At 37.1% G+C, this 22,564-nt stretch overlaps 1 protein-coding gene across 2 annotated transcripts in view; it reads left to right on the top strand.

The window, feature by feature from the left end:
* GOLM2 (golgi membrane protein 2) overlaps window positions 1-22,564 on the top strand; it is a 163,058-nt gene that overhangs the window by 103,056 nt on the left and 37,438 nt on the right. For both annotated transcript variants that reach the window (XM_036905378.2, XM_036905379.2), the window contains exons 7-8: window positions 18,405-18,488; window positions 19,433-19,603. In XM_036905378.2, the coding sequence (XP_036761273.1) occupies window positions 18,405-18,488; window positions 19,433-19,603 (255 nt within the window). The remainder of the gene's footprint in view (window positions 1-18,404; window positions 18,489-19,432; window positions 19,604-22,564) is intronic.

Raw genomic sequence — 22,564 nt, forward strand, 5'->3', positions numbered from 1 at the left:
TTCCCATACGTAAGTGTTCCTAGAGTGGAGAAACATTGCTTACTAGTGCCTATTCTTTGGCCATAGTCATACTGGATTGTGAAGCTCTGGAAGACAGGTAACTCCAAGTGTGAACATTTTTAAGATTCTGGCCCTGTCATTGAAATTAGAAAATAAGAGTCAGAGGTAAGGTCAGTTATTTTTTGGCTCTCAGAGTACAGGCTGCAACTGAGGGCTAATAGAAAAGTGGAGAGGATTAACTTTAAACCTTGTATCAATTTTTGTAAACATTTCAGCCACTTTTTTCAGAAATGACTACAGTACTTTAAATTTTTAACTCCGGTAAGATATATGGCTCATCACTTCTGTCAAGAGTTTTAGTTTGCTCATTTGTGAGAGGGGCTATCTATCTCAAGCACATTGAGAGTGACACGGGATTAGTTTCTGGCTCATACAAAGGACTCAGAAAATGGGAGCTTCTGTTATTTTAATTAGTACTATTATTGCCTCCTTTGAAATTACCAAATGTAGTCCCAATCCTCAGCTTCCCAGCCCCCTTACTACCTATTCCTAGTGTTTTTATTGTTGTGCTTCTAATATGGCCCCTTCTTTCCTGTCTGATTCATTTCTAACACTTTCCCCTCACTCTTTTATTTATAGTTCCTCAGATGTGCTGTGCATGCTCCTGTCTCAAAGCCTTTGTTTGTACTTGATGGTCTTTACCTGAATGTTCTTCCTCTCAATTTCATTCACACCTCTTCTCAATGTCTCTTCCTCAAAAATTCTTCCCCTGACCAAACTATTTAAGATAGAAGCTCCTACCATCCTCTACCACATCTCCCTGTTTTATTTATACATTAGCACATCTCACTCTGATATTTATATGTGTGTGTATATATGTGTGTGTGTGTATATATATATATATATTTTTTTTTAAGGTATCATTGATATACAATCTTATGCTCAGGTTTCACATGAGCAACACTATGGTTACTACATTCTCCCTCTTATCAAATCCCCACCACATACCCCATTACAGTCACTGTCCATCACCATAGTAAGAAGCTATAGAGTCACTACTTGTCTTTAAAGTGCTATACTTAATTCCCCGTGTCTCGCCCATTGATTATGTGTGCTAAGTGTAATGCTCCTTAATCCTCTTATACCTCCTTTCTCACCCATCCTCTCCAGTCCCTTTACTTTTGGTAACTGTTAGTCCATTCTTGGGTTCTGTGAGTCTGCTGATGTTTTGCTCCTTCAGTTTTTGCTTGTTGTTATAGTCCACAGATGAGTGAAATCATTTGGTACTTGTCTTTCTCCGCCTGGCTTATTTCACTGAGCATAATACCCTCTAGCTCCATCCATGTTGTTGCAAATGGTAGGATTTGTTTTCTTCTCATGACTGAATAATATTCCATTGTGTACATGTACCACATCTTCTTTATCCATTCATCTACTGATGGAGACTTAAGTTTCTTCCATTTCTTGGCTGTTATAAATAGTGCTGCAATAAACATAGGCGTGCATATGTCTTTATGAATCTGTGATCCTGCATTCTTAGGGTAAATTCCTAGGAGTGGAATTCCTGTGTCAAATGGTATTTCTATTTTTAGTTTTTTGAGAAACCTCCATACTGCTTTCCATAATGGTTGAACTAATTTACATTCCCACCAGCTGTGTAGGAGGGTTCCCCTTTCTCCACATCTTTGCCAGCATTTGTTGTTGTTTGTCTTTTGGATGTTGGCCATCCTAAACTGGTGTAAGGTGATATCTCATTGTGGTTTTAATTTGCATTTCTCTGATTAGTGATGTGGAGCATCTTTTCATGTGCCTGTTGGCCACCTGAATTTCTTCTTTGGAGAATTGTCTGTTCAGATCCTCTGCCCACCTTTTAATTGAGGTTTTTTTTTTCCTTGTTGACATACATGAGTTCATTATATATTTTGGATGTCAAACCCTTATCAGATGTGTCATTTATGAATATATTCTCCCATACTGTGGGATGCCTTTTTGTTCTGCTGATGGTGTCCTTTGCTGTGCAGAAGCTTTTTAGTTTGATATTGTCACACTTGTTCATTTTTGCTTTTCTTTCTATTGCCCAAGGAGATAAGTTCATGAAAAAGATGCTCATGTTTATATTCAAGAGAGTTTTGCCTGTTTTCATCTAAGAGTTTTATGGTTTCATGACTTACGTTCAGGTATTTGATCCATTTTGAGTTTACTTTTGTGTATGGAGTTAGACAATAATCAAGTTTCATTCTCTTACATGTATCTACCCAGTTTTGCCAAAACCAGCTGTTGAAGAGGCTGTCATTTCTCCACTGTATGTCCATGGCTACTTTATCATGTATTAATGGACCATGTATGTGTGGGTTTATATCTGGGCTATTTTGTTCCATTAATCTATGGGTCTGTTCTTGTGCCAGTACCAAATTGTCTTGATTACTGTAGATTTGTAGTAGAGCTTGAAGTTGGGGAGCATATTCCCCCCCACTTTATTCTTCATTCTCAGGATTGCTTTAGCTATTCGGGGTCTTTTGTGATTCCATATGAATTTTAGAACTATTTGATCCAGTTTGTTGAAGAATGCTGTCAGTATTTTGATAGGGATTGCATTGAATTTGTAGATTGCTTTAGGCAGGACAGTCATTTTGACAATATTAATTCTTCCTTCCCAAGATTGTGAGATGAATTTCCATTTATTGGTAACCTTTTTAATTTCTCTCAAGAATGTCTTGTAGTTTTCAGAGTATACATCTTTCATTTCCTTTGTTAGGTTTATTCCTAGGTATTTTATTCATTTTGATGCCATTGTGAATGGAATTGTTTTCCTGATTTCTCTTTCTGCTAGTTCATTGTTAATATACAGAAATGGAACAGATTTCTGTGTATTAATTTTGTATCCTGCAACTTTGCTGAATTCAGATATTTGATCTAGTAGTTTTGAAGTGGATTCTTTAGGGTTTTTTATTTAAAAGATTATGTCATCTGCAAATAGTGACAGTTTAACTTCTTCCTTACCAATCTGAATGCCTTTTATTACTTTGTGTTGTCTGATTGCCATTGCCAGGACCTCCAGTACTATATTGAATAAAAGTGGGAAGAGTGAGCATCCTTGTCTTGTTCCTGATATTAGAGGAAAAGCTTTCAGCTTTTCACTATTAAGTATGATGTTGACTGTGGGTTTTTCATATATGGCCTTTATTATGTTGAGGTACTTGCTCTCTATAACTATTTTGTTGAGAGTTTTTATCATGAATGGATGTTGAATTTTGTCAAATGCTTTTTCCAGCATCTATGGAGATGATCATGTGATTTTTGTCCTTTTTATTGATATGGTAGATGTTGTTGATGTATTTTCGAATGTTCTACTATCCTTGCATACCTTGGGTGAATCACACTTGATCATGATGTATGACCCTCTTGATGTATTTTTGAATTCGGTTTGCTAATATTTTGTTGAGTATTTTTGCATCTGTGTTCATTAGGGATATTGGTCTATAGTTTTCTTTTTTTGTGGTATCTTTGCCTGATTTTGGTATTAGAGTGATGCTTGCTTCATATAATGAGTTTTGAAGTATTCCCTCCTCTTCAATTTGGAAAACTTTTAAGGAGAATGGGTATTATGTCTTCTCTAAATGTCTGATAAAATTGAGCAGTGAGTACTTTTGATCTGGGGCTTTTTTTCTTGGGTAGCTTTTTGATTACCGATTCAATTTCATTGCTGATAATTGGTCTGTTCAGATTTTCTGTTTCCTTTGGGTCAGTCTTGGGAGGTTGTATTTTTCTAGAAAATTGTCCGTTTCTTCTAGGTTATCGAGTTTCTTAGCATATAATTTTTCATAGTATTCTCTAATAACTTGTATTTCAGTGTTGTCTGTAATGAATTTTTCCTTTCTCATTTCTAATTATGGTTATGTCTGTCTATTCTCTTTTTTTTCTTGATAAGTCTGGCTAGGGGGTTATCTATTTTGTTTATTTTCTCAAGGAAACAGCTCTTGGTTTCATTAATGTTTTCTATTCTATTCTTTTCAATTTTATTTATTTCTTCTGTGATCTTTATTATGACCCTCCTTCTACTGACTTGGGCCTTATTTGTTCTTTTTCCAGTTTCAATAATTTTGAATTTAGACTGTTCCTTTGGGAATTTTCTTCCTTCTTGATATAGGTCTGGATTGCAGTATACTTTCCTCTTAGAACTGCCTTCGCTGTGTCCCACAGAAGTCAGAGCATTGTGCTGTTGTTTTCATTTGTCTCCATGTATTGCTCTCTGTTTTTTGTCATTGATCCATTGATTATTTAGGAGGATGTTGTTAAGCCTCCATGTGTTTGTGAGCCTTTTTGGTTTTTTTGTACAATTAATTTCTAGTTTTATACCTTGGTGATCTGAGAAGTTCGTTGGTACAATTTCAATCATTTTTAATTTGCTGAGGCTCTTTTTGTGGCCAGTATGTGATCTATACTGGAAAATGTTCCATGTGCATTTGAGAAGAATGTGTATCCTGTTGCTTTTGGGTGGAGTGTTCTATAGATCTCTGTTTGGTCCATCTGTTGTAATGTGTTTAGTGCCTTTGTCTCCTTACTTATTTTCTGTCTGGTTAATCTGTCCTTTGGAGTGAGTGGTGTGTTGAAGTCTCCTAAAATGAATGCATTGCATTCTTTTCCCACTTTAATTCTGTTAGTAGTCGTTGTACATATTTGGGTGCTCCAATGTTGGGTGCATAGATATTTATACTGGTTATGTCTTCTTATTGGATGGACCCCTTTATCATTATATAGTGCCCTTCTTTGTCTCTTGTTACTTTCTTTGTTTTGAAGTCTATTTTATCTTATATAGGTATTGCATCTCCTGCTTTTTTCTCCCTATTGTTTGCATGAAATGTCTTTTTCGATCCCTTCACTTTTAGTCTGTGTATGTCCTTGGGTTTGAAATGAGTCTCTTGTAGGCACCATATAGACAGGTCCTGCTTTTTTATCCATTCTGTAACTCTGTGTCTTTTGATTGGTGCACTCAATCCATTTACATTTAGGGTGATTATCGATAGATGTGGACTTATTGCCATGGCAGCCTTTTGATTTGTGGTTACCAAAATGTTCAAGGGCAGCTTCTTTACTATGTAGCGGTCTACCTTAACTCACTTATTACACTGTTATAAACACAATCTAAAGATTCTTTTTTTTCCCACCCTTCTATTTCTTCCTACTCCATTCTTCATATGCTAGGTGTCATATTCTGTACTCTGTGTATCCCTTGCCTGACTTTGTTGGTAGCTGATTTAATTTTGCTTTTTGTTAGTACTTAATTGGTCTACTTCCTTTGCTGTGGTTTTATTTTCTCTGGTGACAGCTATTTAGCCTTAGGCACACTTCCATCTAGAGCAGTCCCTTTAAAATACACTGTAGAGATGGTTTGTGGGATGTAAATTCCCTCAACTTTTGCTTATCTGGGAATTGTTTAATCCCTCCTTCACATTTAAATGATAATCTTGCTAGATGGAGTATTTTTATTTCAAGGCACTTCTGCTTCATTGTATTGAATGTGTCATGCTACTCCCTTCTGACCTATAAGGTTTCTGCTGAGTTGTCTGGTGACAGCCTGATGGGTTTTCTTTTGTATGTGATCATTTTCCTCTCTCTGGCTGCTTTTACTACTCTGTCCTTGTCTTTGATTTTTGCCATTTTAATTATTATATGTCCTGGTGTTGTCCTCCTTGGGTCCCTTGTCTTGGGAGATCTATGGGCTTCCATGGCCTGAGAGACTATCTCCTTCCCCAGATTGGGGAAGTTTTCAGCAATTATTTCTTCAAAGACACTCTCTATCCCCTTTTCTCTCTCTTCTTCTTCTGGTACCCCTATAATGTGAATATTGTTCATTTGGATTGGTCACATAGTTCCCTTAGTATTCATTCATTTCTAGAGACCTTTTTTCTCACTCTGCCTCAGGTTCTTTGTATTCCTGTTCTCTAATTTCTATTCCTTTTACCATCTCCTCTACCTCATCTAATCTGCTTTTAAGTCCCTCCATTGTTTGTTTCATTTCAGTTACTATATTTTTCTTTTGTTTTGCTTTGTTATCATTAATCTACAATTACATGAAGAACATTATGTTTACTAGGGTCTCCCCCTTCACCAAGTCCCCCAAACAAACCCCATTACAGTCACTGTTCATCAGCCTAGTAAGATGTTGTAGAATCACTACTTGTCTTCTCTGTGTTGCACAGCCCTCCCCATTCCTCCCCCGAACCTTATACATGCTAATCATAATACCCCCTTTCTTCTTCCCCGCCCTTATCCCTCCCTTTCCTCCCATTCTCCCCAGTCCCTTTCCCTTTGGTAACTGTTAGTCCATTCTTGGGTTCTGTGATTCTGCTGCTGTTCCTTCAGTTTTTCTTTGTTTTTATACTCCACATATTAGTGAAATCATTTGATATTTGTCTTTCTCCGCTTGGCTTATTTCACTGAGCATAATACCCTCTAGCTCCATCCATGTTGTTGCAAATGGTAGGATTTGTTTTCTTCTTATTACTGAATAATATTCCATTGTGTATATGCACCACATCTTTATCCATTCGTCTAGTGATGGACACTTAGGTTGCTTCCATTTCTTGGCTATAGTAAATAGTGCTGCTATAAACATAGGGGTGCATATGTCTTTTTCAAACTGGGCTGTTGTACTCTTAGGGTAAATTCCTAGAAGTGGAATTCCTGGGTCAAATGGTAAATCTATTTTGAGCATTTTGAGGAACCTCCATACTGCTTTCCAGAATAGTTGAATTAATTTACATTCCCACCAGCAGTGTAGGAGGGTTCCCCTTTCTCCACAACCTCGCCAACTTTTGTTGTTGTTTGTGTTTTGGATGGTAGCTATCCTTACTGGTGTGAGGTGATAACTCATTGTGGTTTTAATTTGCATTTCTCTGATAACTAGCGATGTGGAGCATCTTTTCATGTGTCTGTTGGCCATCTGAATTTCTTCTTTGGAGAACTGTCTGCTTATCTCTTCTGCCCATTTTTTAATTGGACTATTTGCTTTTTGTTTGTTGAGGTGCATGAGCTCTTTATGTATTTTGGATGTCAAGCCTTTATCAGATCTGTCATTTATGAAAATATTCTCCCATACTGTGGGGTACTTTTTTGTTCTATTGATGGTGTCCTTTGCTGTACAGAAGCTTTTCAACTTGATATAGTCCCAATAGTTCATTTTTGCTTTTGTTTCCCTTGCCTGGGGAGATATGTTCATGAAGAAGTCACTCATGTTTATGTCCAAGAGATTTTTGCCTATGTATTTTCTAAAACTTTTATGGTTTCGTGACTTACATTCAGGTCTTTTATCCATTTCAAATTTACTCTTGTGTATGGGGTTAGACGGTGATCCAGTTTCATTCTCTTACATGTAGCTGTCCAGTTTTGCCAGCACCGTCTGTTGAAGAGACTGTCATTTCGCCATTGTATGCCCATGGCTCCTTTATCGTATATTAATTGACCATATATGTTTGGATTAATGTCTGGAGTCTTTAATCTGTTCCACTGGTCTGTTTTTCTGTTCTTGTGCCAGTACCAAATTTTCTTGATTACTATGTCTTTGTAGTAGAGCTTGAAGTTGGGGAGTGAGATTCCCCCCCCCCCCACTTTATTCTTCCTTCTCAGGATTGCTTTGGCTATTCGGGGTCTTTGGTGGTTCCATATGAATTTTTGAACTATTTCTTCCAGTTCATTGAAGAATGTTGTTGGTAATTTGATAGGGATTGTATCAAATCTGTATATTGCTTTGGCAGGATGGCCATTTTGACAATGTTAATTCTTCCTAGCCAAGAGCATGGGATGAGTTTCCATTTTTTAGTGCCCTCTTTAATTTCTCTTAAGAGTGTCTTCTAGTTTTCAGGGTATAGGTCTTTCACTTCTTTGGTTAGATTTATTCCTAGGTATTTTATTCTTTTTGATGCAATTGTGAATGGAATTGTTTTCCTAATTTCTCTTTCTATTGGTTCATTGTTAGTGTATAGGAAAGCCACAGATTTCTGTGTGTTAATTTTATATCCTATATCAGTTACTGTATTTTTTAAGGTATCTGTCTACCTCCTGAATTCATCACTCAGCTCTGAATAGTTTTCTGTAGCTCTGTTAGCATGCTTATGACCTTTATTTTGAATTCTGTTTCAGGAATATTGATGATTTCAGTCTCACCAACACATCTTTCTGATTTCTGTGGGATTTTTTGATTGAACAAGGTTCTTCTGCCTTTTCATAGTCCTGGAGTGATGGGAGTGGTTGCAGGCTAGTGGAGCGGTGTTCAACTGGGAGGACTAGGTCCTTTCCTGCTTCCTGGTCACAGTGCCTGTTTATGCTGTGTGTGTTGATTAATTGTGTACAGGAAGCAGCCTCTGGGTTAATCCCTAATCTGCTTTGGGTGGGGCAGCCCTCAGTGTGACCTAGGGTGATGGCAGCCTTCACTGCCCCCTGCACAGGTGTATGCCCCAAGGACAAAGCCCTTTCTTGCCAGTCACAGTGCCTGCCTCCTTTGTCTGTGCTGCTTAGCCATGGGCAGGGTGCAGCTTCTTAGTTGATCCTGTAACGTACCATGGGTGGGGTGGCCTTAGGGATGGCCTGTCGTGAAGGCGGGGGTCACAAGCAAGCTGTGCATGGGTCCTCCATGAGGACAAAGCCTTTCGGTGCTTCCCGGTGGCAGTGCCTGTGTCCACTGTTTGTGCTGATTAGCCTCTGGGCCAGAGTGACCTCTGGGTTAATCCCCTAAGCTGCCTTGGGTGGGGCGGCCATCCTGCTGACCTAAGCGATGGCCGGGGTCCCAGGTAAGTGGCGCGTATGTTTGCCAAGAGGGCAAAGCCCTTTTATGTTTCTTATTTGCTGTGCCTGTCTCCCCTGTCAGGGCTGGGTAGCTGCGTGCAGGCAGAAGCCTCTGCATTAAGCTGTGTAGTTGCTGTAGGTGGGCATGCCCTCTGACTGGTCTCAGCATTGTTGGGGACAGCAGGTTTGCACCCAGGTGCCTGTGGGGAGGAAAGAGCGGCAGGCTGCTTAATGTGGTGTGGGCCCTTGTAGCTGCATTGCCAACCAGAGGGATGGAGCACCTGAAGCTCCTGGAAGTTCCCAGCCTGCTGGGCTGAGTGTGCCTGCATGTTATTGTCCACTTGTTCCTATTAAACCCTTGCCCCTTTAACAGCTGTCTGACTGTTGAGAAGTCTTTCAAAGCACCTGCTTTTCTTTTGTCCCAGGGCAGTCAGTTGTGTGAACCTGTCCGCAGTCTTAGTCCCTGACTTTGGTTTTCAGCCCCTCTAATGTCCAGAGCACCATGCAATGTGGGTCAGTCCTCCCAGAGTAGATTTGTAGGGGCTGGGTATGTATGTATGTATGTATTTAATTAATTAATTTTGTTATCATTAATCTACAATTATATGAAGAACATTATGTTTACCAGGATCCCCCCTTCACCAAGACCCCCCCCACACCCCATTACAGTCACTGTCCATCAGTGTAGTAAGATGCTGTAGAATCACTACTTGTCTTCACTGTGTTGCACAGCCCTCCCCATGCCCCCCTATATTATACATGCTAATCGTAATGCCCCCTTTCTTTTTCCTGCCCTTATCCATCCCTTCCCATCCATCCTCCCTAGTCCCTTTCCCTTTGGTAACTGTTAGTCCATTCTTGGGTTCTGTGATTCTGCTGCTGTTTTTTTCCTTTGGGTTTTGTTTGTTCTTATACTCCACATATGAGTGAAATCATTTCATACTTGTCTTTCTCCACCTGGCTTATTTCACTGAGCATAATACCCTCTAGCTCCATCCATGTTGTTACAAATGGTAGGATTTGTTTTCTTCTTATCACTGAATAATATTCCATTGTGTGTATGTACCACATCTTTATCCATTCGTCTACTGATGGACACTTAGGTTGCTTCCATTTCTTGGCTATTGTAAATAGTGCTGCTATAAACATAGGGGTACTTATGTCTTTTTCAAACTGGGCTGCTGCATTCTTAGGGTAAATTCCTAGAAGTGGAATTCCTGGGTCAAATGGTACGTCTATTTTGAGCATTTTGAGGAATCTCCGTACTGCTTTCCACAATGGATGAAGTAATTTACATTCCCACCAGCAGTGTAGGAGGGTTCTCCTTTCTTCACAACCTCACCAACATTTGTTGTTGTTTGTCTTTTGGATGGTGGCGATCCTTACTGGTGTGAGGTCATATCTCATTGTGGTTTAATTTGCATTTGTCTGATGACTAGCAATGTGGAGCATCTTTTCATGTGTCTGTTGGCCATCTGAATTTCTTCTTTGGAGAAGTGTCTGTTCAGCTCCTCTGCCCATTTTTTATTTGGATTATTTGCTTTTTGTTTGTTGAGGTGCGTTAGCTCTTTATACATTTTGGGTGTCAACCCTTTATTGAATCTGTCATTTATGAAAATATTCTCCCGTACTGTGGGGTACCTTTTTGTTCTATTGATGGTGTCCTTTGCTGTACAGAAGCTTTTCAACTTGATATAGTCCCAATAGTTCATTTTTGCTTTTGTTTCCCTTGCCTGGGGAGACATGTTCATGAAGAATTCGCTCGTGTTTATGTCCAAGAGATTTATGCCTATGTTTTTTTCTAATAATTTTATGGTTTTATGACTTAGATTCAGGTGTTTGATCCATTTCGAATTTACTTTTGTGTATGGGGTTAGACAGTGATCCAGTTTCATTCTCTTACATGTAGCTGTCCAGTTTTGCCAGCACCATCTGTTGAAAAGGCTGTTATTTCCCCATTGTATGTCCATGGCTCCTTTATCCAATAGTAATTGACCATATATGTTTGGGTTAATATCTGGACTCTTTATTCTGTTCCACTGGTCTGTGGCTCTGTTCTTGTGCCAGTACCAAATTGTCTTGATTACTGTGGCTTTGTAGTAGAGCTTGAAGTTGGGGAGCGAGATCCCCCCTACTTTATTCTTCATTCTCAGGATTGTTTTGGCTATTTGGGGTCTTTGGTGGTTCCATATGAATTTTTGAACTATTTGTTCCAGTTCGTTGAAGAATGTTGTTGGCAATTTGATAGGGATTGCATCAAATCTGTATATTGCTTTGGGCAGGATGGCCATTTTGATGATTTTAATTCTTCCTAGCAAAGAGCATGGGATGAGTTTCCATTCATTATTGTCTTCTTTAATTTCTCTTAAGAGTGTCTTATAATTTTCAGGGTATAGGTCTTTCAGTTCCTTGATTAGGTTTATTCCTAGGTATTTTACTCTTTTTGATGTAATTGTTTTCCTGATTTCTCTTACTATTAGTTCATTGTTAGTGTATGGGAAAGCCATAGATTTCTGTGTGTTAATTTTGTATCCTGCAACTTTGCTGTATTCTGATACGGGTTCTAGTAGTTTTGGAATGGAGTCTTTAGGGTTGTTTATGTACAATATCATGTCATCTGCAAATAGTGACAGTTTAACTTCTTCTTTACCCATCTTGATTCCTTGTATTTCTTTGTTTTGTCTAATTGCCATGGCTAGGACCTCCAGTACTATGTTGAATAACAGTGGGGATAGTGGGCATCCCTGTCTTGTTCCCGATCTCAGAGGAAATCTTTCAGCTTCTTGCTGTTCAGTATGATGTTGGCTGTGGGCTTATCATATATGCCTTTATTATGTTGAGGTACTTCCCCTCTATACCCATTTTGGTGAGTGTTTTTATTATGAATGGATGTTGAATTTTGTCGAATGCTTTTTCAGCATCTATGGAGATGATCATGTGGTTTTTTTCTTTTTGTTGATGTGTTGGATGATGTTGTTGGATTTTCAATTGTTGTACCATCCTTGCATCCCTGCGATGAATCCTACTTGGTTATGGTGTATGAACCTTTTAATGTATTTTTGAATTCGGTTTGCTAATATTTTTTTGAGTATTTTTGCATCTACGTTCATCAGGGATATTGGTCTGTAGTGTTCTTTTTTGGTGGGGTCTTTGCCTGGTTTTGGTGTTAGGGTGATGTTGGCTTTATAGAATGAGTTTGGAAACTCTTCTATTTTTTGGAAAACTTTAAGTAGAATAGGTATCATGTCTTTTCTGTGTGTCTGATAAAATTCCTCTGTAAATCCATCTGGCTCAGGGGTTTTGTTCCTGGGTAGTTTTTTGATTACCGCTTCCATTTCGTGGCTGGTAATTGGTTTGTTTAGATTTTGTGTTTCTTCCTTGGTCAGTGTTGGAAGGTTATATTTTTCTAGGAAGTCATCCATTTCTTGTAGTTTTTCCAGCTTGTTAGCATATAGGTATTCATAGCATTTTCTAATAATTCTTTGTATTTCTGTGGGCTCTGGTGTGATTTTTCTTTTCTCATTTCTGATTCTGTTGATTTGTGTTGATTCTCTTTTTCTCTTAATAAGTCAGGCTAGAGGCTTATCTATTTTGTTTATTTTCTCAAAGAACCAGCTCTTGGTTTCATTGATTTTTTTTCTCTTGTTTTATTCTTCTCAATTTTATTTATTCCTTCTGTAATCTTTATTATGTCCCTCCGTCTGCTGACCGTAGCCCTCATTTGTTCTTCTTTTTTCCAATTTCAATAATTATGGCATTAGACTATTCATTTGGCATTGTTCTTCCTTCTTTAAATATGCCTGGATTGCTATATACTTTCCTCTTAAGACTGCTTTTGCTGCATCCCACAGAAGTTGGGGCTTTGTGTTGTTGTTGTCATTCGTTTCTGTATATTGCTTGATCCCTATTTTTATTTGATCATTGATCCATTGATTATTTAGGAGCATGTTGTTAAGCCTCCATGTGTTTGTAGGCCTTTTTGCTTTCTTTGTACAATTTAGTTCTGGTTTTATTCCTTCATGGTCTATAAAGTTTGTTGGTAGAATTACAATCTTTTTGAATTTACTGAGGCTCCTTTTGTGGCCTAGTATGTGGTCTATTCTGGAGAATGTTCCATGTGCACTTGAGAAGAATGTGTATCCTTTCGCTTTTGGATGTAGAGTTCTGTAGATGTGTATTAGGTCCATCTGTTCTAGTGTGTTGTTCAGTGCCTCTGTGTCCTTACTTATTTTTTGTCTGGTGGATCTGTCCATTGGAGTGAGTGTTGAAAACCCCTAAAATGAATGCGTTGCATTGTACTTCCTCCTTTAGTTCTGTTAGTATTTGTTTCACACATGCTGGTGCTCCTGTGTTGGGTGTATATATATGTATATAATGGTTATATCCTCTTGTTGTACTGACCCCTTTATCATTATGTAATGTCCTTCTTTATCTCTTGTTACTTTCTTTGTTTTTAAGTCTATTTTGTCTGATACTAGTACTGCAACACCTGCTTTTTTCTCCCTGTCGTTTGCATGGAATATCTTTTTCCATCCCTTGACATTTTGTCTGTGTATGTCTTTGAGTTTGAGGTGGGTTTCTTGTAAGCAGCATATAGGTGGGTCTTTCTTTTTTGTCCATTCTCTTACTATGTGTGTTTTGATTTGTGCATTCAGTTCATTTCCATTTAGGATGATTATTGAAAGATATGTACTTATTGCCATTGCAGGCTTTAGATTCGTGTTTACCAAAGGTTCAAGGTTAGCTTCTTTACTATCTTCCTTCCTAACTTAACTCACTTATTGAGATACTATAGACACTGTCTGATGATTCTTTATTTCTCGCCCTTCTTATTCCTTCTCCTCCATTCTTTATATGTTGGGTGTTTTATTTTGTGTTCTTTTGTGTTTCCTTTGACTGCTTTTGTGAGTAGCTGATGTTATTTTTTGCCTTTAGTTAGTATTTGGTTGGTCTCTTTCTTTGCTGTGATTTTATTTTCTCTGGTGTCTTCTTTTTAGCCTTTGGAGTGCTCCCATCTAGAGCAGTCCCTCTAAAATACCCTGCATATGTGTTTTGTGGGAGGCAAATTACCTCAAATTTTACTTGTCTTGGAATTCTTTAATCGCTTCATATTTAAATGATAATCGTGCTGGATACAGTATTCTTGGTTCAATGCCCTTCTGTTTCATTGCATTAAATATATCATGCCATTCTCTTCTGGCCTGTAAGGTTTCTGTTGAGAAGTCTGATGATAGCCTGATAGATTTTCCTTTGTAGGTGACTGTTTTCCTCTCTCTAGCTGCCTTTAAAACTGTCGTTTTCCTTGATCTTTTCCATTTTAATTATTATATGTTTTGGTGTTGTCCTCTTTGGGTCCCTTCTGTTGGGAGTTCTGTGTACTTCCGTTGTCTGAACGTTTATTTCCTTCCCCAGTTTGGGGAAGTTTTCAGCAATTATTTCTTTAAATACACTTTCTATCCCTTTTTCTCTCTTTTCTTCCTCTGGTACCCCTATAATGCGAATATTGTTCGTTTTGGTTTGGTCACACAGTTCTCTTTATATTGTTTCATTCCTGGAGATCCTTTTATCTCTCTCTGCATCAGCTTCTATGCATTCCTGTTCTCTGGTTTCTATTTCATCTATGGCCTCTTGCATCTTATCCATTCTGCTTATAAATCCTTCCAGGGATTGTTTGTTTTCTGTAATCTCTTTTCAGACTTCATCCCTTAGCTCTTGTATATTTCTCTGCAGCTCCATCAAGATGGTTATGACCTTTATTTTGAATTCTTTTTCAGGGAGATTGGTTTGGTCTATCTCCCCAGATTCCTTCTCAGGGGAGGATGTCTGTGTTGGTCTGGTCTGTATGAAATTCTTGTGCCTTTTCATTGTGATAGAGGTAGTTGTGGGGAGCTGGCATGTGTGTTGGCTGGGAGAACGTCCCTTATTGCTGGTTTGTGGCCTTCCTCTCCTTGGATAACGGCGACCCCTAGCGGCTTGTGCTGGGCAGCTACGTGTAGATGGCATCTCTGATTCTTGCCCGGCTGCTGTGGAGTTAAGCTCTGCGGTTGCTGTAGGCGTGGCCAGCCTCAGGCTGCTGCTCCACTGAGGCAGAGCAGTGTCGGGGGGGGAAAACAGGCAGAAGGCTGTTTATCTCTGTGAGGGGCCTCCAAGCTGTGCTGCAGCCCAGGGTGTTACGGGGCCCAGTTGGTGTGCTGAGTGTCCCAGGACATTTCCATCCAGCTGTGGGGTCCCTGTCCCTTTAAGTCTTTCAAAAAGCACTCACTTTTCTTTGTCCAAGGGGTGCCAGCTGTCGGGACCCACTCGCAGGTTTTACTGTCCCATTTCCCTAGTATCCAGCACCCGACGCACGCACACACGCTCTGGTGTGGATGGCTAGGGCTGGGTGTTTAGCAGTCCTGGCCTCCCTTCTCCCTCCCCACTCTGACTCCTCTCCTCCTGCCGGGAGCTGGGGTGAGGGGCCCTTGGGTCCCGCCATGCTGGAACTGGTATCTTACCCCCTTCATGAGGCACTGGGTTTTCACAGGTGTAGATGTAGCCTGGCTGTTTTCCTGTATCTTCTGGTCTCTCTTTTAGGGATTGTTTAGTTTGTTGTATTTTCAAAAATATATATGGTTTTGAGAGGAGATTTCCTCTGCTCTACTCACACAGCCATCTTGGCTCTGCCAAGCCTAGGGCTGGGTATTTAAAAGCAGTCCTGTGCCCTTCCACTCCCTCCATGTTTGGATTTTCTTCCTCCTGCTGGTGAGCTGGGGCAGGGGGAGTTCTTGGGTTCCACCAGGTTGCGGCTCTTTTACATTAACCTTTTCCATGAAATGTTTACTTCTGCCAGATGTAGACTGGCCAGTGTAGTGTTATTTGTGGTCACTCTTTTAGGAATAGTTGTATTTGGTGTATTTTCAAAATATATGTGGTTTGGGAGGAGATTTCTGCCACAATTCTCACATCGCCATCTTTTTTCCTCCCTCTGATATTTATATTATACTCTATGCCTACTTTGTTGTTTACTTGATATCCACTCAAGAAGAATATAACCTTCATAGGACAATAACTTGGTCTTTTTTGTTCATTACTGATTTTCCAGCTTTTTAGAACAGTGCTTAGCATTCAATAAGACACCTAATATTGTTGAAGAATTCATTTCCATACTTACAGCTGTCCATTTAAAAAATACAAAACCTAGGACTAGAGTGGGAGGATAAAAGCTATGTGCTCTAAAGGCTTTGTATTCTGTATTTTGTCTTTATGGCAAATAGTTTCTATCAGTTTATCTTTGGTACTTTTCCTTAGTAATGACTTTATCAGTGATATGTATTTTAGCAGCCTAATTACTAATGATATTATCTGACAGCGATACACTGTTCTCTGTTGAACTGTGTATTTTCCCCTGGTTTGCAGTGGTCCTCAGTGGAGAGGACCGGGGCGAGTATGTAAAGAGTTATGCTTTAATATGATAAATTATTGTTTGCAGTCTTTTCAGTGTCTATTTTTTTCCTATACTTTTATGTCTTCAAGATCACTTTTATTGTTTAGTTTATCTTAATTTGTTTAAGTGTGTACAGCGACTGACCTAGTGCTTTGTACTCTCCTGAGAATTTATCATGTAGGTACAAGAATGCTCATCATGTTGTTCATGTAATTGTACATTAATGATACAAAGAAAAAAAGATTGCTCATCATAATCTTGTTTATAATGGTAAATTGAAAATCATAAAAATGTTGGAGGGTTCATTCATTAGATTTGTTATAGTCATATCATGTGATATGTAGTCATTAATAATGGTGTTGCTTGCTACTAGTTAATTAGCATACAAATATATCTATATTTTCTTTAATGAATAAAGCAGGTTATAAGAAAGCAAGTACTGTATAATCTCACTTTTGTGGAGGAAAAATTAGATACTTGTATGTGTATAGAAAAAAAACTGAAGACCTTTATACAAAATTGGAGAGTGAAATTAGTATTCTTAGTTGCCTCTAAGTCCACTAGTAGTTTTCTAGATCTTTATTTATTTCCTTACCACTAACTATAACTATTAATTCTGGCCCCTAGGAAAACCTGTAACTGTCTTGTCACAGCTATAAATAAATCACTTGCCCTTAGTCCAACAACAAAAAAAAGGCTGGAAGTACTTTTTAAGGAAAGGAAACACCAAATCAGAGTAAAATATAGAAACCAAAAGTTTTTACAGAACACACATTACTTTTTCTTAAGTAGTAAAAGGCTAAGCACTGTTCTTTGAAGATGTTAGCTGATTGTTATTTAGAGGTCTTATTTGCTGGAAGTGGGTGTTATTCGTTACAGCTGGCAATAGAAACAACGTAATTGGGAAACAATGAGATACAAAAAACATCAACTTTCTGTAAATTTAAATAGGTTGTCTTCTTAAAGTGAATTTTAAACTTCTTGGTTCCAAAATTGTAGAAATCTATGTAATAATAAATGAAGTACAGTAATTTGAGGATTATAAAAATAACCTGTATACTAGTTAGGGTTGAGTAGGCTGTAATGCATTAACAACCACCAAATTGCAGTGGCTTAAAACTGTAAAGGTTTATTTATGGTTTGTATTGCAGTCTGATGCAGGTTAGATGATTCTCTAATGCAGTTCTCCAGGCAGTGTCCCCTTCCATTGATGCCACCATCTTCATATGTAGCCCCCTGAGTTGTGGTAGAAAGGGAAGAAAGGTTGTAGGTGATTTGCACAGAAAATTTTGTCACCATACTTGAAGTGGCACCTACATCCTCATGGTCAGAACCCATACTTATGTTCCTTAACTGTAAGGAAGGTCTTCCCTCTGTGCCCACACGGATAGGATAGGTTCATGTAGTCTTTGCCACCCCAGAGTTTTAGAAGAATAAAATGTGCCACTAACCATGTCTTACGGATTGGCTCTGTTATTTTCTGTTCATCTGTTTCCCTTCTCTCTAGTTTCCTTCTTTGCTTTCTGCCTTTTCATCATAATTAGTTGCTGAAGGATGTAGTGAAGTTAGTGATAGTGAGTGAAAAATAATCCCTTTCCCTGTTGCCTTCATTTCTTTTTTTCTTTTTGCCTTCACTTCTTAAGGGAGAAGTAAGTCCAATTATAAGTATGTACATCCTTGTTAGTAAAGCCCATTGTACAAAACAACTTTTCCCTCTTCAAGCAAGCACAAAATCTCAAAATGTTGCATCAGTTATACTTAGTTTTTATTTAAAATCTGAACAACTTAGAATAGCATATTCTCGTTGCTTCACCTACGATAAGTGTGAATTTTTAATTTATGCTGTCTATATAAAAAGGTCTCAGTGTATCTGAAGAGATTCGTTTATTCATTCATCAAATCTTAGTTGAGCTCCTGTTATATGCCAGACACTATTCTGGGTGTTGGGGATACAGTGGTGAACAAGACAGAGTTCCTGCTGTCTTATAATCTGGTAATATTTATTGATCACCCAAAACCGTGATGGATGTGGTACAATGTATCAATTAGTAACCGTAGATTAATTAGTTACATACCAACTATAAGGATTACAAAACTCGAATAAGCATCATAGAATTAATGCAATGTAAATGGATTCGTGTGGTTGGTTTTAGAAATCATACTATCAATGGGAATGATACAAATCTCTTTTTTCTTTTAGCTTTAAAGAAACCCCCTATTTCTGTTTCTCAGTATGAAAGTAATCAAGCAATTTCCCATCTTCCAACTGGACAACCTCTCACAGGTATGAAGTATTATTCTTAAAATTTCCTCTGAAAACTAATTTATTGGTCATGTATTGTTTAATATAGTGAATAAAGTATGTCTTCCAGCAGCATGGTGAAATAGCATTCATTCCTTAGTTCATGTTATATATTTTCTAATGGCTGATAAAAGCTCAGGGATAAATAATTATTTTAAAATGCACTTTGTTTAATGGATTATTAAGAGCAGAATTACTTGTTCTGCTGCTTTTGACTACATTCCCTTTCATCTCTGCTATTGTACATGTATTTACCTTCTTCAAAATGTGTTCAAATTACCTCACAGAGGCCTTCTATAAATGACTAAATCCACCTATATTTAACTCCCTACTCCATACTTAAGAATGTATGTTTGTTTTCTCCTGAATACTTACTATAACAAAAGTGTTTCTTTAGAATGAGAATTGATATGATTAAAATTAATTATACTCAGAATCTAAATCAAGGCTTTGATGAGGAAGAAAGGGGGAAAAAGAAAGATTATATCTAGAAGATACTAATAAGAAAGAATCAAAAGTTAATAGTTGTGAGTCAATGTGTAGATGAAAATGACTTATAGATTAGAACTTCTAAAAGGCTTACTGGATCCTGGAGGTCTCTGACAGCAATATAGTTTTGGAGGGAGGAAAAACTACAGGTATCATTGCTGTTTTAGTTTTTGGGTTTCTACTGTATATATTTCTGGTGGATAGGTTTATAATCAGTACTGGAGATACTAACCTGGGAAAGATGACTAAACTTTAGGCACCTAAAATCACATTTGTTGTAAGACTTGATTAAAGAAATTAGAATAGAGCTTTTTTTAAAAAAAAAGCCACCTGACTAGCCAGTATCAATCAGACAACAGTACATCTTAGCTTTCTAAAGCAAGTCTTATGAAATTCTCCTGCAAAATATGACCTTATTTAATGTTTTTATTCTGTAGATTCTCATGTAAACCACAATGGAAACCCTGGAACTGCAAAACAGAACCCTTCCAATCCTCTTCAGCGTTTAATTCCAGGCCCAAACTTGGAGAGTGTACCCAGAATTCAAGCAGATATACTAAAGCAAGCTACCAAGGATAGAGTTGGTGATTTCCATAAGTTGAAGCAAAGTAAGAATCAGTTGATGCATATTATTCTTTAAATAGAATATGCTTTCAAGGCTCAATTAAGGTCTTCATTATTATAATTTGTAACTAATGAATGTATAGTAAAGTTATATGCATATAAAGAGAAAGTATGATGATGGTAAAATTTAAAAGAAAAGCAGGTTTTAAACGGACAGATTTAAAAAGACTTTTAAAAGGCCTCTCATGTTTTCCATTGTTAAATAATAAATTTCAGATGAATTGATTTTTTAAAATGCTGTTAGTTCTTATAACTGTAAAATGTTTTGGAGAAGTAAGAAAAGATATATTTTGTTAGGCTAATGAATGAAAACTTTGATTAGGAGGAAGGGAATATAAATAGTTTTGAGAAATGGATTCTGGGAGAAATACAGACTTGGGGAGACTGCTATAACAGAAGGCTCAATGCTGCTGCTTCCTTTTCCATTCCCTCCAATTGAAGTTTGCTTCATTTAGGTGTTAGAAGAGATGTGAAAGAAGTCAAGCAAATTAATAGTACTATGTAATAGAACTATTTAATAGAACTGTTTATTTGTTTCAGAGGTTTCAGTTTTGATAAGTGGACAATGCCTGTTAATCTGCATAACTCAAATTGGTAGATTCTTAGGAAGTGTAAGAGAAAAATTCTAATAGAATTTGGGGCAGGACAGTGTCTCTTAAGTCAGCTCCTTGAATTATACTTTTCACCTCTGCTTTTCAAGGCTTCCCTTCAACTTGTGAACAGGCAGAATATCTAAAAAGTCCAGTTTGCCTTTCTTTGCTTTTTATGATGGCTTGTATGGCAACAACTGTTCAGAGGAGTGTTTAAGCAGTTATTCGTACACAGGTTGCTTGTACGGTGAGAAGTACATGGTGTTACGTTTGAGTCTCTTTGAGATATTTTTATTGTTCTTATGGCAGTTATTCATATTTCTGCATCTGTGAATACATAGTTTGTGTACATTAAGTTGTCTTTCCTTCCTTTATATTTTAAAGTATATCCATGTATTGTGACGGAAGTATTATATGAAAAACATTTTTATGTACAAGAATGTGGCTAACATTTCAAATACAGTGAAACAAGTATTTCCTCAAAATCTTGGAGCATTGGCTTGAAAACTTTTATCAACAAAAAGAGGTTTATAGTAAGGTTATAACAAAAAATGATATCTTAGTTTGATCACTTAAGATTTTCTTCTAAACTTACAAAATTTATCCTACCAAAGTTGTTATTGTTGCCTTATCTGTTTTTTTTTAACTGGTCCTTAGGTAAAGAATATGATTGGAAAATAATTGCCAGGAAATTATTATTCTCTACAGCTTATTTTTAAAAGAGCCTATTAAGTTTTAAACTTCAACTTCAAATTCTTTTCAATGTATGAGTAGAGTTGAAATCAGTGGGAGCACTATTTTGTCATTTACTTTGACGTTATTTCTCATATACATTTTAAGCTATCAAATAATTACATAGTTGCTGTTTTAAATATATATACAAACATATGTAGAATACACTCATATATTCCATTGCATATGCTTAGGCAAATATTATTGCCTATACAATATACATCTATTCTTTTATTGATTCTTTAAATTATTTCATATTTTCTCATGTTAGTTGTTGTGACTATGAATATCGTTTTTTCAAACTTTTTCCTGCTTCTCCTACTTTGGGTGTTCCTTTAAAAGTGTAGTCCCCAAACTGAAATTACTAGGTCAAAGTACTTGACTAGCTTAATAGCTTCTGTTTTATATTGTCAGATTATTCTCTAGGACAAGTTCACAATGTCAGTGGAGATGTTTGAATTTATTTATTTCACTATGGCCTAGCTACATTTGCTTTTTTACTCTTTTATAAGGTATTTAGAATGTAATGATTCCTTGATATGGCTTAATAAGCATTTATTTTTATTGTGGCCTGTTAATTTTTATGTGTGGAAATTTACTGTAATTATTTCTTGGTATATAATCTGTGTATCAGTTTTAACCATTTAGCCTAATAACTTTGGAGATTAGTTCTGTATCTTTGTATCAAATCTTTCTAAATAATTCAGGTACTAAGTTTTTTTATAAATTACCTTTACCATAGTTTTCCTTTTCCATTGCCTTTCCTGATAGGAGGCTTTATTATATTATGCAAAAGGTTTTTTTTTTTAACTAAATGTAATTTTTTGAATTGTGGTAAAATACACATAAAACTCACCAAAGTGTACAATTTAGTGGCATTTAGTATATTTAGAATGTTGTGTGATTATCACAACTACCTAGTTTTCATAACCCCAAAAGAAAACCCTGTGACCATTAAGCAGTCATTCCCCATTATTCTCTCTAACCCACATTCCCTGACAATAACTAATCTGCTTTCTTACTCTGTGGATTCATCTATTCTAGAAATTTCATATAGAGTTGATCTTGAACAATGCAGAAGTTAGGGGCACAAAACCCTGTGCCACCAATCCATTTATAACTTTTGACTTCTTCAAAACTTAACCACTAGTAGCTTACTGTTGCCCAGAAGTCTTAACCAATAACATAAAGTCGGTTAATACATATTTTGTATGTTGTATATATTATATACTGTATTCTTACAATAGAGAAAAGGAAATGTTACTAAAACCATAAAGAAGAGGAAATACACTTATAGCATCATACCACACTTAAAAAAATCTGCATATAAGTGAACCTATGCAGTTCAAACCCATGTTATTTAAGGGTCAGCTATATATGGAATTATACAATATGTATTTTGTGTCTGGCTTCTTAACATAATGTTTTTAAAATTCAGACATGTTATAGTATGTACCAGTACTTTATTCCTTTTTATAAAAGGATAATATTCAGTTGTATTAATGTACTTTGTTTTATCCATTTATCTGTTGATGAGCACATTTAGATTGTTTCTTCTTTTTGGCTATGGTGAATAGTGCTGCTATGAACATTCATTTATGAGTTTTTGTTTTCAAAACACCT

This window comes from Manis pentadactyla, chromosome 11, assembly GCF_030020395.1.
Source record: "Manis pentadactyla isolate mManPen7 chromosome 11, mManPen7.hap1, whole genome shotgun sequence".
NCBI classification, from domain to species: domain Eukaryota; kingdom Metazoa; phylum Chordata; class Mammalia; order Pholidota; family Manidae; genus Manis; species Manis pentadactyla.